The following is a 17,022-nucleotide window of genomic DNA, read 5'->3' on the forward strand; positions in this document are numbered from 1 at the left end:
GGTGTGCCAAGCTTGTAGCGTCATACCCAAGAAGACCCGAGGCTGTAATCGCTGCCAAAGGTGCTTCAACAAAGTACTGAGTAAAAGGACGGATTACTTATGTAAATGTGAGATTTTAAAAATATTATAAATGTGTAACTGTTTCTAAAAACCTGTTTATGCTTTGTCATTATGGAGTATTGTGTGTAGATTGTTAAGAAAAACTATTTAATACAATTTAGAATAAGGTTGTAACAAAATGTGGGAAAAGGCAAGGAGTCTGAATACTTTCCAAATGCACTGTAAGTGACCTCTCAAAAGAAAAGTAAAGTAAGGAAAGTAATGTTAATAAAACCTTACAAATCAGGAGACATTGAAAAAAAAACATCTATACAGTCAGATTTACTTGATAAATAAAAGACGTGTTTATTTACACAAATATTTTCAAAGGACATACAAATATATACAGTGAAGTAAGGACCCAAATGTTGATGTATGCATGTATTTTTCCTATATTGAGATTTCAAATGAAGAAAAAAAAAGGATGCATATGTACAGCAGGGTCTATCCTTACACAAGATGAACATTTATGGCACTAAAACGCAGAGAAAACGTTCAATACATCTTCCAGTATCTACAGTGGCAAGAAAGAATGTGAACCCTTTGGAATTATCTGGATTTCTGCATAGATTGGTCTTCAGATTTGATCTGATCTTCATCTGAGTCACAACAATAGACAAACCGTGTGCTTAAACTAATAACACAAAATATTGTATTTTTCTTGTCTATATTGAATACATAATTTAAACAATCACAGTGTAGGTTGGAATGTGAACCACTAGGCCAATGACTCCTCAAAAACTAAATGAAGTCAGGAGTCAGCTAACCTGGAGTCCACTCAATGAGACGAGATTGGAGATGTTGGTTAGCGCTGCCTTGCCCTGTAAAAAAAAAACTCACACTCAAATTTGAGTTTGCTACTCACAAGAAGCATTGCCTGATGTGAACCATGCCCTGAACAAGAGAGATCTCAGAAGACCTAAGATTAAGAATTGTTGACTTGCATAAAGCTGGAAAGGGTTACAAAAGTATCTCTAAAAGCCTTGATGTTCATCAATCCAATGTAAGACAAATTGTCTATAAAATGGAGAAAGTTCAGCACTGTTGCTACTCTCCATCCTGCAAAGATGACTGCAAGAGCACAGCTCAGAATGCTCAATGAGGTTAAGAAGAATTCTACAATGTCAGCTAAAGACTTACAGAAATCTCTGGAACATGCTAACATCTCTGTTGACGAGTCTACGATACGTAAAACACTAAACAAGAATGGTGTTCATGGGAGGACACCATGGAAGAAGCCACTGCGGTCGGAAAAAAAACATTGCTGCACTTCTGAAGTTTGCAAAAGTGCACCTGGATTTTCTACAGCGCTACTATAAAAATATTCTGTGGACAGAAGAAACTACAGTTGAGTTGTTTGGAAGGAACACACAACACTGTGTGGAGAAAAAAGGCACAGTCCACCAACATCAAAACCTCATCCCAACTGTAAAGTATGGTGGAGGGAGCATCATGGTTTGCGGCTGCCTCGCTGCCTCAGCACGCTGTCCAGGCCCTATCATCGACGGAAAAATGAATTCCCTAGTTTTTCAAGAGATTTTGCAGGAGAATGTAAGGCTATCTGTCCGCCAATTGAAGCTCAACAGAAGTTGGGTGATGCAACAGGACAACAACCCAAAACAAAGAATGGCTTCAACAGAAGAAAATACACCTTCTGGAGTGGCCCAGTCAGAGTCCTGACCTCAACCCGATTGATATGCTGTGGCATGATCTCAAGAAAGCAATTCACACCAGACATCCCAAGAATATTGCTGAACTGAAACAGTTTTGTAAAGAGGTGGTCCAAAATTCCTCCTGACCGTTGTGCAAGTCTGATGCACAACTACAGAAAGCATTTGGTTGAGGTTAATGCTGCCAAAGGAGGATCAACCAGTTATTAAATCCAAGGGTTCACATACTCTTCCCACCCTGCACTGTGAATGAAAACTTACAACTGTTTGTGTGTTATTAGTTTAAGCAAGACTGTGTGTATTGTTGTGACCAAGATTAAGATCAGATTTTATCACCAATTTATGCAGAAATCCGGGTATTTCCAAAGGGTTCACATACTTATTCTTGCCACCGTAAGTGTTAGCCAAACAGGTGATCAATCCAAGAAACGTATCCCCGAAACAAACTAAATACAAAAAGAAAACCACTCTCCTCAGGTACCAACAGCAGATAAATACCAACACATTTCAAGCCAACTTAACCAGGACTCTGGTGCCTTCATATTCAGTTGTGATCTTATATCTAACACCATCCATATTTTCTCCACATATAACTAACTCTCCCCGAGAAAACAAATAGGTTCAGTCGGTCTCCTCTTTCTCAAGCGATTGAGTGAACATAGTTTTTCACGACTTGAATTAAATGAAGGAACTGCAAAGCAGCACGTTTGAGAGAAACTTTTCAAAATAACAGAACGGATAGTTTTGCCTGGCTTTCGAAGGGATCGAATGACAATACTGCCATCAAACCATTGCCACAGTAAATTAAAACCATCCAGCACACCACGGCATTTCAGTAAAAAAAATGGAAAACTGTCAGGGAATCCTTACATCAAAAACTAGGTATCCAGTACAGTAGAAAGGCAAGACATACTATTCAGGCTGAAGTGTCATTAGGATACGTTGAGTGAGGCAGCTTCAGTGTTTCAACTCACCACTGGAGCACAGAACAGCACCAAACACTTCCAAATACTATCGGGAAGTCTTTCATAATGGTGGTATAGAGTAGTAGACTGGACTAAATATGGGAATTGCTTAAGGTGTGCTCGCCAGCGCTCGTTTGACAAGGTTGCATTAGTAAACTGCAGACTGCTCCTTTTGGTCTAAATGCTAATGTCTCTTTCCTGTTACCTTCCGATGAACTACTTGTCAGTAACGTACAAAAACAAAACGTGTTCGGGGGGAGAAACCCCCATCACCCTTGGATTCGTGACTCATTCTCAGATTGTGGACATAGCCACACACACAGCCATCAAGATTAAATAAATACCTGCATGTGTCGATTACACAGAACATTCATTTCATGTCTGGTTAACTCAAGTTCATTCAAGGAGAAACAAATAAACATTGTTCAGGCGAGATAGCCTTCAGAGGTTGGCATTCCTGGATCTCAGGGCAGTCGGACTGACTGAGTAAGTACAGATGTTGGTGCGTGCCTGCATGAGTGGCACCCATAGGTTTGCTCTCCTGGGGGTGCCATCACTGGGGGGCACTAACGGAGGCGGGCACAGGGGTGCTCAGGGCGTTGGTGGCAGCAGAGAGGACGGGCGAGCCGGTGAGGGTGCCCAGGGCAGTAGCAGCTGGCAAGGCAGATATACCTTGAGAGGAAAGGGGGGGGTGGGGATTTAGCTTAACCACCGTACACCTCAGAGATAACCACGGAGTTACTTAGAAAACACTCTCCCAAGGGAGTTCTGATGATGCAGTGAGCTACAGTATAACCAGACCTGCCAACCTGGTCCAACTTTAGACGTGCATGGCAAATTGGAGATTTGTGTGCTTAGACAAACATTATGGATCACACACAGGTTCAGTTCAGTCCTCTAAAAAGGTATGTACAAAACATAAATAAAAGATTCATACTGATAAGTACAGAACATAAAATAAATATACGTTTTGTGTAATTAGCACAGATTGTATGTTTACTACATGCAGTGTAGAATGGAGTTAATTATCTATAACGTTTTTCTTTGCACACGCCCCCAGGTTTAGTCTCTATAGTAGAGGAACGCTTGTCACCTCTCAAACAGGGCCAGCTCACAAGTATGGGCTTTTTAGACACGGTTCCTAATCAACACTAAAAGATAAATAATTTTGAAAAGATAAAAACAAATGATCGTGTCCACACAGACCGCAAATTGGCTACACAAAACTTAAGTAGGCTACCGCAAAGGGAATCTGCCCGCTGTTTGCTAGAAGAGCCCGATGTTTCAGCCTACGTGAAGGTCCCGATTGTGTTTCTTTGCAGCGCATACATGATTTCAGATTTTCAAACTTGATCAAATCTAGTGCAAAGGCATTTTAGAAGCATTGCTTCTATAGCTAATACCGAACGCTCATTCATTATTCACCGAGCAGTCTTCTAAACTCCCAACTCCCATTTAATGCCAAGAAGTTAGATTTCTGTCAGGTTGCGTGATCCTCGTAATGTTACGTGGAAAATACAACTAATGGTACGCAGAATTAAAATGTAAATAACACTCGAACAAATGCGACCAGTTATTTTTCGCATATGCACTTAATTTCTTTCACTAGTAAATGCGAGTGAACTGCTGGCACTTTAGAGCCCACTGAATGTCCATCTTGTGTTCGCAAACGTTAGCTTGAAACAATGTGTTTACCTTTCCACAACACACAGAGTCGAGAACGGGATTTGTCCATTTGTTTACGTACAGCTGACAGTCGGCGAACTCAGCATCACAACAAACAGGAGGACGTCCAATAATAGCTACGTAAAATAATGATGTATTCATCTCCATGTCCGTTGACACAAACTTCGTACATGTCCGTGTGTTGCAGCTCAAGAATCGGGATGTTAGATTCACTCAGTGGATTTAGTTTTTATTATTGAAATGTAAAAAAAAAATATATATATATATATATTTAAATCAGGCTGTATTTATTTCTGTGTACTTTTAACTCGGATCTCGTACATGGACAGAGAATTGTGTAGTTGGTAGCAAAATGCATGCATGTTGGCAGGTCTGTATAACCTATGAGTTACATAAGAAAGATGACAAGGGATGCACTGGCATACTGTGAGTTTAGCTCTTAGGAAATGTATTGGATTGAATTACAGTATGTCAATTATGACAATGTGGTAACCCTTGATAGAAGATTGTCCAATTTGTGTGGACCAATATAGCCGCTTAATTCAATCTTAACACAGACCAAGTCGGCTGCTTGATTTGGTTTAATTTTCAAACTTGGCCTCCCGCAGACAAAACATCCTCCTTAACACTGAGTGATGGGAGTCTCGGGGAGTTCAGATGAGGATGCATGGGTGGGAGGGTTAGGATGATTAGGGTGTGTGTGTTTGCACTCACCAGTGACTGTGTTGGCTGTGCTTACAGCTGTATTTCCGCCGGGCGGGTTAGCCGACCCCGGCATGCGACCCTGGTCTTTGACAACGGTATCTTTGTGGACAAAAGAACTCATTAAAAACACTGAACAACCTCTAGTCTCGAGTCCCTAGTCACTGCAAGTAGATGGTCATAAGGAACTGCAGATAACCAGTGAACTGGATCGTGTTCATTACACACAAAATTAAGGAAAGCAGAGTAAACCAAGGTGGCGCTACCTGAACGTTTCCAACATGACACGCTTGTTTTTGTTTGCCGTTGTAAAACGTTTTGCTAGTGTGCCCGAATGAACAAGACCCCGATTAGAACAAACAAAATAATCTTCTTATAGCATGACATACAGCCTACAAATGACAAACTTCCTGCTCCTTCATTACATGAAAATAACATACCTTTTAGCTGCGAGGTGCATTCAACAGAGACATTTGGTTGAGATGCCAAGTAACCACCCCAGTCATAACAAGCCTTTGATTTGTGTCAAAATACATTTGCAGGGCAGAAAAACAGCCGTTAATATTCAGGTAACTGACTAAATCAAGGAAACACCAACAAAGTGTCTTAGAGTGTGGGGCCACCACGAGCCAGAACAGCTTCAATGCTCCTTGGCGTAGATTCTGCAAGTGTCTGGAACTCTATTGGTGGGATGTGACACCACTCCTCCACGGAGAAATTCAATCATTTGGTGTTTTGTTGATGGAAAAAGCTGTCTCAGGCGCCGCTTCAGAATCTCCCATAAGTGTTCAATTGGGTTGAGATCTGATGACAGACAGCATTTGGTTTACATCGTTTTCATGTTCATCAAACCATTCAGTGACCACTCGTGCCCTGTGGAAGGGGGCATGGCCATGGTAGCCAAAATAATGGCCTGTCCAGCATTTTCACACATGACCCAAAGCATGATAGGATGTTAATTGCTTAATTAACTCAGGAACCACACCCACTTTCAATTTACTTTGTAACCCTCATTTACTTAAGTGTTTCCATTATTTTGTCAGTTACCTGTAGGTCCATTGTCAATTTTACATCATTTTCTATAGAGTTTTAGACATTCAATTGTGCTCTGGAGTTTTCTAAACCAAAATAAAACATTTCCACCCTACTGAGAAAACGAAATCCACCGAGGGCCAAAAAAAAACATCTGCAGTATTTTGCCCACCCCTGCGATAAACCACAGGTCCCTTCCAATCTCATCAATATGGGTCCATGGTCTAATTAACCATACCCCTAACCGTAATTTTTTTTTTCACGATATAGACAATTTTGACTTTGCAGTTCGGCTAAATGTACTGGCAACTGGATCCCTCCTCGCACTTACAGTAGTAAGGGTGAGCCATGGCCTCGTGGGCGGTCAGCCGGGCCTGATGGTCATAGCGCAGCAGCTTGTCCAGGAAGTCCAGGGCCTCGGGGCTGACCAGGTGCTGGTTCTCACTGTGGACGAAGCGCTCCCACCGCTTACGAGAGTGTCTGGAAGGGGAGAGCAGGTTAGCAGCAGTGCAAAAAAAACACAAAAAAACCTATGCACAGCAGGGTCTAGGTGTTTTTTAAGGCAGGAACAACTAAAATCCCTTTCAAACTAAGACGAAACCCTTTAGCGAGGGGGGGGGCTATTTCCAGCAACAAAGCCTGTACTTTTATTTTTCTCGCCAACCGACCTAGTCATGATTGCTGCAATGTGTTTAAAAGCCTCACCAACCCCTCGGTATAAAAGTCCCCTTTCATCTTACAGTCTTTGGCATGCATTAAATCATGAACATTCTATTGTTGTTGTCCGACATCAAACTTGTTCTTGCCATTATGAAAAATGTTAAACACAAAAATGGCAGTAATGCTGAAGCGGCATTGGCGCACACTACACTGACAGGCATGTATCACATTGTTGCGCACCGAAACTCCAAGTTATCCAATCGTTCTAATACATTTGAAGCGATACCTGCATGTGGTCAACTATATGATCATTTCAACACTGTTTTGACTGGGACAGCATCAATGTCAGGTGTTTGTTTTCGCTGAATCTGTTTGGATATTTGGTTACAATTATGCTGGAGAAATGTCAGCTAGGTTGAGGAGAGTGCCGCTCGTGATCATTTTTAGTCTAGTTGGCTGTATTAGCACTAATCAGAACATGTTGCTAGCAAGTTATGTAGCTTAACACGTTTATTATTTTGCTATTCACTCGCACAGTAGCCTACTCCCAACCAAAAGCTTGTGACTTGCCTGATAATCAAGCAATGTGATTTTGATTCACATAATATTTTTGTAAATTTGGTTAATTGGTCCCTGGCTGGGCAAATAAACACGTGGAGGTGGTAGCTCATCTAGTCATCCATCACTGATCAGAAACATTTAGCATGCAACAATGAAGCCTAAAATCAAGTGTAGGCCGATTGTGTCGCTCGATCGGGTACAGGCAACTCCAAAAGCCTGCAGAGGTTGTGAAATCTGAACACGAGACTCGCATGTTTTTCAAAATATAGATTGCTATTTATTTTTTTAATCACTCCCAAACAACGCAGAGTGAGGATAGGAAAAAATGAAACCTGGATCAAAAGTGACTTTCAAATTACACAGAGGTTCATTCGGGACCGATTTTCATTTTAGTTACATGATCGGAAAGAGCAGATTAAGGTTTCTCAAGCACATACAAATTCTCAAAAAGGTGTTGGCTTGGGCTCCCTTTAAAAATATCACTTTTTTTTAATATGACCACGGTTCAACACGATCCCGTATTTTATTGTTATATTCCATTCTATTCTTACTATAAAATATATGAGTGTTGACGTATCAGGGCAGGGGAATGTGAGTGTGTATTGTCTGCTTTAATCAACAAAATAAACTGGTGATTTAATTTGCATGGTGCTGCCATGTAGCCTATAGGCTGCACAGACCAGTAGTAATTCCAATCCATATATACTATTCTTTTAAAAACACATTTTATTCGTCTTAACTAATGAATAATGACCTGCCTAAACTAATGAATTTCTTTGTGATGGTGTATATTCATTGGACTTATTAAAATAGACGCCCCACCCACATCTGCACACTCGTCACCGGCATGCGCACAACGGGTATAAAAAAAGTGTATTCAGGCGAGAATATGGAAAAAAATAAAATTAAAATGGGCCTGCTTGCATTTATTTTTTACAGGCAACATACCGTAAACCCTATGAGAAAGGAAGTATAAGTTTACAAACCCAGTGTAAAATAAACACACACTAGTGAAGACAGACAAACGTACCTCCCCAGAATGTCATTGAACCGAGGCTCCAGCTCAATGTTGTACTTGTCGATGTAGTCATACAGGTCTTCCGTTCCCAACACCTTGGCTATTCTTACCAACTACAAAGTCAGAAACAACATCAGGTAATTCATCTCACCTGGGGCGTATCCAGTGATGTGAAACGCTCTGAACGTTGCAGATAGAAATGGAATGAATAGAGCCGACAGGATTCCCTATTGTCCCCAACAGAATCATATCTGTTCTACACAGTCTATTTCTATCTGTTTGTTCTGTAACCTTACACCCTCCTAAACAGGCCCACGGTTATGTTCTTCACTGGTAATGAGTGTGACCTTTGAGACATGGTGGACAAAGTATCGGAGAGAGTGTGTTTACCTGGTCGTAGTTGTCGTGGCCGTGGAAGAAAGGCTCCTTCCTGAAGATCATGCTGGCCAACATGCAGCCCAAGCTCCACATGTCCAGACTGTAGTCATACATCTGGACGAAGACAGTGGGGGGAAAAAAAAAGAGAAAAAAAGTGAAGATATTTTGTTTTCACATTGCCCTGTAACTATGGTGGATGAGTAACCAGCACAGCTCAGTATTGTGAAAAGGTTATCTATATGCATATATATGGGATGTACACAACAGCAAATAATATAGGCTGAGCTGGTCACACAATTCATAACAGTAGCAGGAAAACATACCTGATAGTCGACCAGAAGCTCGGGTCCTTTGAAGTAGCGAGAAGCCACTCGGACGTTGTACTCCTGTCCCGGGTGGTAGAACTCAGCCAGACCCCAGTCAATAAGGCGCAACTGGAAGAATACACAAAACAGAGGCAAGTCAATACTGAGAGAAATACAACAGGGTTGTGCTCATTAGGGCACCAAACAGAGTGAAACTGGGAGAGACTACTTGGACTTTGGGGTATTGTATTGAGGATTGTCGTGGTACAATATCCAATTTCTATTTAAACTAACCTAAATATTGTAGTCACATTCAATGGATGACAAAGGTCTTGACTAGGGCGAATCAGGTAGTTATTGTGTCTCAGCCGCATTGGTTGTAAACACTCACCTTTCGGTGTTCGTGATCAATCATCACGTTGTGGGGTTTCACATCCCTGTGCATGATTCCCATGCTGTGGCAGTAGTCCAGGGCCTGCGCACAGAGCCAAGAGCCAAAATGGCCGCTGGTTAGCAACGATGAGGCTGGGGATTTACTCAACACAGTAATGCAATAAAGGCAGAAATGACAAAACATATGTTGTCTACCCGTCTTGGTGCACAAACATGTTGATGGGAAAGAGCTGGTATGTAACCATTGGACAAAGACAAACAAGGGGCCTATACTCTAAGCACCTGAATGTTCTTGTTTTGAGAGGGGGAAATGCTGACTCATGTCTGGCAAAGCCTCTGGGCTTCTTACACAAATTAATGGGATAGTTCACCCAAATTACAACATTACGAGACTAACCTTGAGGATTTCGAACATGTAGAACCGGATGTCATAGTCTGTCAGGGTCTGGTATAATTGCTGCAAGTAAAAACAGACGCAGTGAATCAATACAGTGATTTAACTACACCCTGAACATTACATGCAGATAGATAATGGACCTAGTGGGCCAGTAACCGAAAGGTTGGTAGATCGAATCCCCGTAAAAATCTGTCGTTTTGCCCCTGAACAAGGCAGTTAACCCACCGTTCCTAGGCTGTCATTGTAAATAAGAATTTGTTCTAAACTGGTTTGCCTAGTGAAATAAAAATAACACGCGTATAGGTCTTTGCAACCTGAACACATTATCCAATACAAAGAATTCACATATTCAAATCAAAAGCTATCAACTTGGGCATCTGACTAGTAACATTTAAGTCTATTATTAAGTAATTCAACACCAAAGTTGCTCATAGTGTACCAGCGACTGAGAATAGAACCAGAAGACAAGAAACATCCTGGCACTGAAGACATAGCACTGCACCTTTTTGTGCCTCAACACACACACACACACGAGACTGGGGAAACAGCATGCATGCCAAGAACAACGTTTTCACAGGGCTTTGTTTCAGAATAGAGATGTTGTACACGGTTAAGAATTAGGGTGGTATTCATTAAGTACCAAACGGAAGAAAACAGACTAAACCGGAGAGGGACTACCTGGGGTGTAATCATTAGTCCAAACAGTTGAAAATTAGAGTTTACTGGATAAATTCAGGTAGTTCACTCCCCGTTTAGTTTGCTTCCATTTGGATCCTAGTGAATACACCCCAGAACTTGTCCAATAAGAATTTTCCGTTGCAAAACATTTTGCTGCGATGTGCATAAGACTCAGGTGTAAAAAAACAGATGCTCTGGCTTACCTTGAAGTCAGTGTTGTTGACATGTTCAAAGACCAAGGCGGGTGTCCGAGACTGAAAGAAGAGAAAGGGTTGTTGCATCAAAGTCATGCCATGCTCTAAAAGAACAACAGCGTTTTCACACCTTTCCCGCCATTCCTACTCACCACTGGGTCTTTGACGATGTCTTTGAGGGAGATGATGTTAGGGCCCCCGCGGAGGTTCTCCAGGATCTTAATTTCACGCTTGATTTTCTTCTTCTTGACGGGCTATGAACACAAATAAAGACCCAATTGTATTGATCGTCTGGGTGATTTTAATTCAATATGAATCCAATGCGAGTCTGCATCGAATGGCAATCTATGAATCTATGATCTGAATGATGTTGATTTCTCATCGTGGCCCTTACCTTGAGTATTTTCACCACAACCTTCTCGTTGTTGGTGATGTTGATTGCTTCAAACACTTCACTGTACTTCCCGCGTCCAAGCTTCCGCACCAACTGGAAGTCATCTTGATTTCTGCGGGAATAATTGTTTTGTCAATTACACCCTTCAAGGTAATTCAAATTAAACTGCAAATAACAGAAAGGGAGCAGACCTTGATCTGGCCTTGAGATTTAACATGGAATGAAGAGAAATAGTAATTTCAGACTCCTCATAATAGTTTAGCAAGCACCAATGTCGCTGTGACTTAAGTCTGGTATGTACCCCCATTCCACCACATGGGACTCGTAGTCCCAGTACTCCCTGGGCCGGTGTGTGTTGACATCGGTGTACACACGGGCCCGACTCTGCACGGGTCCTGGCATGTCCAACAGCTTGGCAGAGGAGGGGGAGGGGCCACTTACTGCAGAGAAGGACGAGGAGGGAAGAGGGAGAGGAGGGGAGGTGGGGTGGGGCCTCTTCGTGACAGGACAGGGGGTAAGGGGGGGGGGGGGGGGGCTTTGGCTGTAAGCAAGGGAAGCCCCCAGGGGAACCTCTGGACAGCTGAGACAACAGGGGGGAGAGAGGGGACAAAATAAACAATGTCAGTTATATTCGTGGACCTCTATAGCTCAGTTGGTAGTGCATGGCTCTTGCAATGCCAGGATAGTGGGTTTGATTCCTGGGACCACCCATGCGTAAAATGTATGCAAGCATGAATGTAAGTCTCTTTAGATAAAAGCATCTGCTAAATGGCATATATTATGATGATTTATATTATTTGAGACCATCACCAAGGCCAGATCAAATAAGCATAATTTACATGTGCGGGAAAAAAAAAAACTTCCTGAAGAACTGTATTTGATACACTGCCCATTTTGCAGGTTTTCCTACTTACAAAGCATGTAGAGGTCTGTAATTTGTTTTATCATAGGTACACTTCAACTGTGAAAGACGGAATCTAAAACAAAAATCCAGAAAATCACATTGTATGTTTTCTAAGTAATTAATTTGCATTTTATTGCATGACATAAGTATTTGATCACCTACCAACATGTAAGAATTCCGGCTCTCACAGACCTGTTAGTTTTTCTTTAAGAAGCCTCCTGTTCTCCACTCATTACCTGTATTAACTGCACCTGTTTGAACTCGTTACCTGTATAAATAGCTTCCAACACTCTACTCAGCAAACTGGATGCAGTTTATTACAGTGCCATCCGTTTTGTCACTAAAGCACCTTATACCACCCACCACTGCGACTTGTATGCTCTAGTTGGCTGGCCCTCGCTACATATTCGTCGCCAGACCCACTGGCTCCAGGTCATCTACAAGTCCATGCTAGGTAAAGCTCCGCCTTATCTCAGTTCACTGGTCACGATGGCAACACCCATCCGTAGCACGCGCTCCAGCAGGTGTATCTCACTGATCATCCCTAAAGCCAACACCTCATTTGGCCGCCTTTCGTTCCAGTTCTCTGCTGCCTGTGACTGGAACGAATTGCAAAAATCGCTGAAGTTGGAGACTTATCTCCCTCACCAACTTCAAACATCTGCTATCTGAGCAGCTAACCGAGCGCTGCAGCTGTACATAGTCTATCGGTAAACAGCACACCCATTTTTACCTACCTCATCCCCATACTGTTTGTATTTATTTACTTTTCTGCTCTTTTGCACACCAATATCTCTACCTGTACATGACCATCTGATCATTTATCACTCCAGTGTTAATCTGCAAAATTGTAATTATTCGCCTACCTCCTCATGTCTTTTGCACACAATGTATATAGACTCCCCCTTTTTTTCTACTGTGTTACTGACTTGTTAATTGTTTACTCCATGTGTAACTCTGTGTTGTCTGTTCACACTGCTATGCTTTATCTTGGCCAGGTCGCAGTTGCAAATGAGAACTTGTTCTCAACTAGCCTACCTGGTTAAATAAAGGTGTTCTCAACTGGCCTACCTGGTTAAATAAAGGTGTTCTCAACTAGCCTACCTGGTTAAATAATGGTGAAATAAAAAAATTAAAATACATTATTTTACCTTTATTTAACTAGGCAAGTCAGTTAAGAACAAATTCTTATTTTCAATGACGGCCTAGGAACAGTGGGTTAGGTTAACTGCCTTGTTCAGGGGCAGAACGACAGATTTTTATCTTGTCAGCTCGGGGATTCGGACTTGCAACCTTTCAGTTACTAGTCCAACACTCTAACCACTAGGCTACCTGCCACCCTGCAGGATAATGGACCTATATATTTTTTAATAAGAGCATCTTTGAGAACAAACAATCAACAAAGGAAATGCTGCACAGGAAGAATTAAAAAGTCAAAGAATGATGCATTCAGGAGTATTTTTGTCATGGCATGAATTTGTTATAATGTTTAATCAATTCAGATTGCATAAGTCAAAGCAAAATGTGTAGAATTGCAGGAAATTTGCTTTAAAACTGAAAAATGTTGTCACTGCGGCCAACACGAGACCTCAAATGTTTGGTCACCCGAACACACCAATGGCCATGCCCAGCACCGATACCCCATTTTTTGTCCAGAAAAAAAACTCTGCATCTCTTACATCCATGATCATGAATATGTTTGATGGAATTCCTCATTAACGCTGCAACTTCTTTTTTAAGACAAATAATATAGCATTTGGCTTTTTATTCTATTTTTAACTGAAAAAAAAATCATTTTGTTGAGCAAAAAGTTCATAATACTCATACAGGCATGTATTGCTAAATTAAGATATCCATCCATATTTCTTGCCAATAGACCAATTTCATCTGCAATATAGTCAGTCAAGCCTTCGCTTATCTTTGCCAGCAATGGACAAACGGTCATAACGGTGGTGCCTGTCATAGATCGTGGTTCCTGTCATAGATATCCTCACTTGAGCCAACTTAACAAAGCAGTCAATGCATTTGTGGTTCAACGGTTTTACCCAGAGGCTCCTTTTACCTTGCTTTGAGATATGTGCCCGGTACATGAGCCTACACCTAGCTCTTACACCTCAGATTAGACTAGGTTTTAAGAACTGAAGTACCATCTTCTGGGATAGGCAAGAATATAAGATCTGCAACATTCACTGCACAATACTCTCACTGACTAGTGTTCATAATGTTACAACTTGTCAGCTATGTAGGACAAGGATCTCAGCTATCTGCTGTAACTTCGATTTGTCCTCATGTCATTACAACAGAGTGCATTTTGTTCTGCCAGGAGCTGGATGTGAACCACCAAACTTCTGCACCATCAACACATGGATCTTAAAGGCAATCGTCATAGCCAACAGAGTAACGCGGGTGTCCACTACTAAGCACTTGACACAGTACCTCACCTAGCCCTGCTAGCTTCACCCAGAGTGTCTCCTTATGTGGGTGCTAGCAAGCCAACAGCATGCTAGGTAGTGCTAGGGATCAAAAGTCAATCCAGTAGGGTCTGGAAGCCATAAATGAGCTTCGATTGGTCAATCGCCCCCTGATATGGCAGAGTATTTGCACAACGTTCCGCTTTCCAACTTTAGTCCCGGCCTGTTCACGCTCCCGTGACAAATCAAATTTGATATTCCATTTAAACTGAATGGCTTGTTTCATCGCCCCCAACAGGCTAGTCAGTCTCTCCATGAGCGACAGTTGGCTTTAGATCGCAGGGAAGGTGTGATATCACCAATGTACTCCAGCAACCGGGTCAAGTTTCACACCCATCCCATTTGACCCCTTCCTACACCTCCGAACACCAGCAGCCGGGCAGAGCCCAACTGTAGATTCGGGTCACCGCACCATTTGGGTGTGAGTGTGAAAAATCGCCTGGAGTACATCACACCTTCCCTGAGGTCTAAAATCAACTGTTGCTCAATAAGTGATGGGGAGAGAACCAGTTACCACTATGTGAGCAACAGTTGCCTTTAGAATTCAGGGACGGTGTGATATTAATAGAGTGTATTCATTTCGCGGATTACGTTGCAAAACGTTAAACGAAAACCTGAGTTTCTATTGGACAAATTCTGTTTGGTTCAGAGTAAACATGCCACATGCGAGTTTCACATCCACTACATATCATAATATTATGAAGTTACACTAGCTAGTTTAATTGAAAAAATGTGGCTATTATTAGTCCCCTTCTGTAATGGATGCAATCTCTTGGGGAAAAGTGGTGTTGCTGCCCTCTGGCTAAAATAGTTAACTAATGCCATGTTTAATAAGAAACGCGTCTCGTTGTATTGAGGAATAACAAAAGTGTGTTAGCCCAGTGCCCCAGATTTCAAGTAGAGCTACGAAAGTTCGCTAACGTTAATTGGCAAAAGTTTGCGAATTGAACGTGTCAGCTGTAAATTGTTATCCAATTGGATAGATACCGGTAGTCTCCCTACTCCACCATCAACCTCTCGCCCCAACTTACATGCGTAACGTTAGTAGGTAGCTAACTAGTCACCGGGTCCCACTGCTGGCTTTGCTAGCTAAATCGGTTAGTATGTCTAACTGACTGCTTATTTCATAAAATAATTTAAACCAGAGGACAAACTTCCATTGTATATAGCTACCTCGTTGATAAAATATGGGATCCAAGTGAAGGCAGGTTCGCTTTCTTTCCTCTCGCCGATGTACTTTTGTATGATTTCTGCTGTCTCAGAGACAATATGGCGGACTACCGCGAAGGGTGTAATTGCAGACTGCATTTCGGGGCGTTTTCTGATAGGGGCGTTTCATGATATCAAGTTCTACCCATTAATGGGTATAAGGCCTTTTCTTTTAAGTGCTTTAAAAAAAAATCTACGAATAAATCTGGCCAAGGCTAGCCAGTGTGAGAGAGGGCTTGACAATGCGCTCGGGATGGAAATGGAGAAAACGTTGGAGAAGCAACAACTGTGCTGGAATGCAAACTATATATGGCCCTCAGTTCTAAAGCCATGGAGGTGGAGGATGAGGGTAGAGGACCTGAATGGTCTGCAGTGGAACTATTGTACATAGGGAGAAGAGAGCTCATGATACTGAAAGCAGTGGCACGTCTCGTAAAGAAAGCATAAAGAGGTATGAAGCAAGAGTAATAATGTGTTGGGGTGGAAAATGGTGATGGTGTTTGATGAGGAGTGGAAAGTGGTGATGGTGTTTGACGAGACCACAGGGTGTAAATGAGGCCCTATCTGACTAACCAATGGCTTAGAGAATGATAGGTGAAGTCAAACTAGCCCGGTTGATTGGAAAATATAGATTGCTCATATGTTATGGTAGTCAGACTCAGCAAGGGAAGACTATGCAAATTAAGAGCATAATGGGAAGAAGATTAAAAGCATGTCTCTGGTGCTAGGTTTAGGGGAGTCATCACTGGGGCCTAAATATCTATGTCCATAGATGATATTAAAGAAAATGTGAAAGGAGGAAGAGTGATTGAAGCCTAAAGTTTGATCAGTAGGAAAGAGGGTCAAAGAAGTGGAAGCGTGTCGGTGCTGCTGAAGTTTGAGAAGGTTTTGTCTGGAAAAGTACAGATAGGATACCTTAGTTTTGATGTCAGAGAATTTGTCCCATTCCCACTGCAGTGTTTTGAATGACAAATAATGGAATATGTAGTTGTTCAGTGTAAAGGAAAGAAAAAATGTGCCAAGTGTGGAGGGGAACATGACTATGGTGAATGTGGGAGAAATGGGAAGGGTAAGTGTTGTAAATGTGGTGGGGGGGGAGCATTTGGTGGATACCAGGTGCAGAGAGAGGCTCAACGATATACACTGAACAAAACAATAAATGCAACATGTGAAGTGTTGGTCCTATGTTTCATGAGCTGAAATATAAATGTGGCGATCTGTCATTCAGGGCAGGTGGGGCAGAACCCCACCTGTTTTGACTCCCACCTGTTAAGCTTTAAAAAAAATAAAATAATAATAATTAAAG

The 17,022-nt window shown here is 41.9% G+C and overlaps 1 protein-coding gene and 1 non-coding gene across 4 annotated transcripts; both read right to left on the reverse strand.

Moving 5' to 3' along the window:
• Positions 1-380: 380 nt before the first annotated feature.
• LOC110493916 (casein kinase II subunit alpha) lies at positions 381-15,838 on the reverse strand. 3 transcript variants are annotated; one of them, XM_036949907.1, is made up of 13 exons: positions 15,681-15,838; positions 11,324-11,712; positions 11,133-11,244; positions 10,891-10,992; positions 10,748-10,798; positions 9,867-9,926; positions 9,468-9,551; positions 9,095-9,205; positions 8,784-8,885; positions 8,406-8,506; positions 6,486-6,634; positions 5,135-5,224; positions 381-3,406 (listed from the first exon to the last, which is right to left on the reverse strand). In XM_036949907.1, the coding sequence occupies exons 1-13, from the start codon at positions 15,813-15,815 to the stop codon at positions 3,288-3,290; spliced, it is 1,605 nt and encodes a 534-aa protein (XP_036805802.1). In that variant the 5' UTR covers positions 15,816-15,838; the 3' UTR covers positions 381-3,287. The 3 variants fall into 3 exon arrangements, with proteins under 3 accessions (XP_036805802.1, XP_036805803.1, XP_036805804.1); XM_036949908.1 differs by lacking the exon at positions 15,681-15,838 and having other exon boundaries at positions 3,288-3,406; positions 11,434-11,712; XM_036949909.1 differs by lacking the exon at positions 15,681-15,838 and having other exon boundaries at positions 3,288-3,406; positions 11,402-11,543.
• LOC118940668 lies at positions 10,298-10,434 on the reverse strand. Its single transcript, XR_005037254.1, has one exon. It is a non-coding gene; the product is annotated as a small nucleolar RNA SNORA57 (small nucleolar RNA).
• Positions 15,839-17,022: the final 1,184 nt, after the last annotated feature.

This window comes from Oncorhynchus mykiss, chromosome 17 (genome assembly GCF_013265735.2).
Source record: "Oncorhynchus mykiss isolate Arlee chromosome 17, USDA_OmykA_1.1, whole genome shotgun sequence".
NCBI classification, from domain to species: domain Eukaryota; kingdom Metazoa; phylum Chordata; class Actinopteri; order Salmoniformes; family Salmonidae; genus Oncorhynchus; species Oncorhynchus mykiss.

What these genes read in the sequence shown, in the direction of transcription:
- LOC110493916 (XM_036949907.1), bottom strand. Translation starts at nt 15,815, where the DNA reads ATGCAGTCTGCAATTACACCCTTCGCGGTAGTCCGCCATATTGTCTCT. An exon ending in TTGATCACGAACACCGAAAG is followed by an intron (nt 9,206 to 9,467) that starts GTGAGTGTTTAC and finishes GTATTCTTCCAG; the next exon opens with TTGCGCCTTATTGACTGGGG. An exon ending in TTCAATGACATTCTGGGGAG is followed by an intron (nt 6,635 to 8,405) that starts GTACGTTTGTCT and finishes CTCCCCTTCCAG; the next exon opens with ACACTCTCGTAAGCGGTGGG.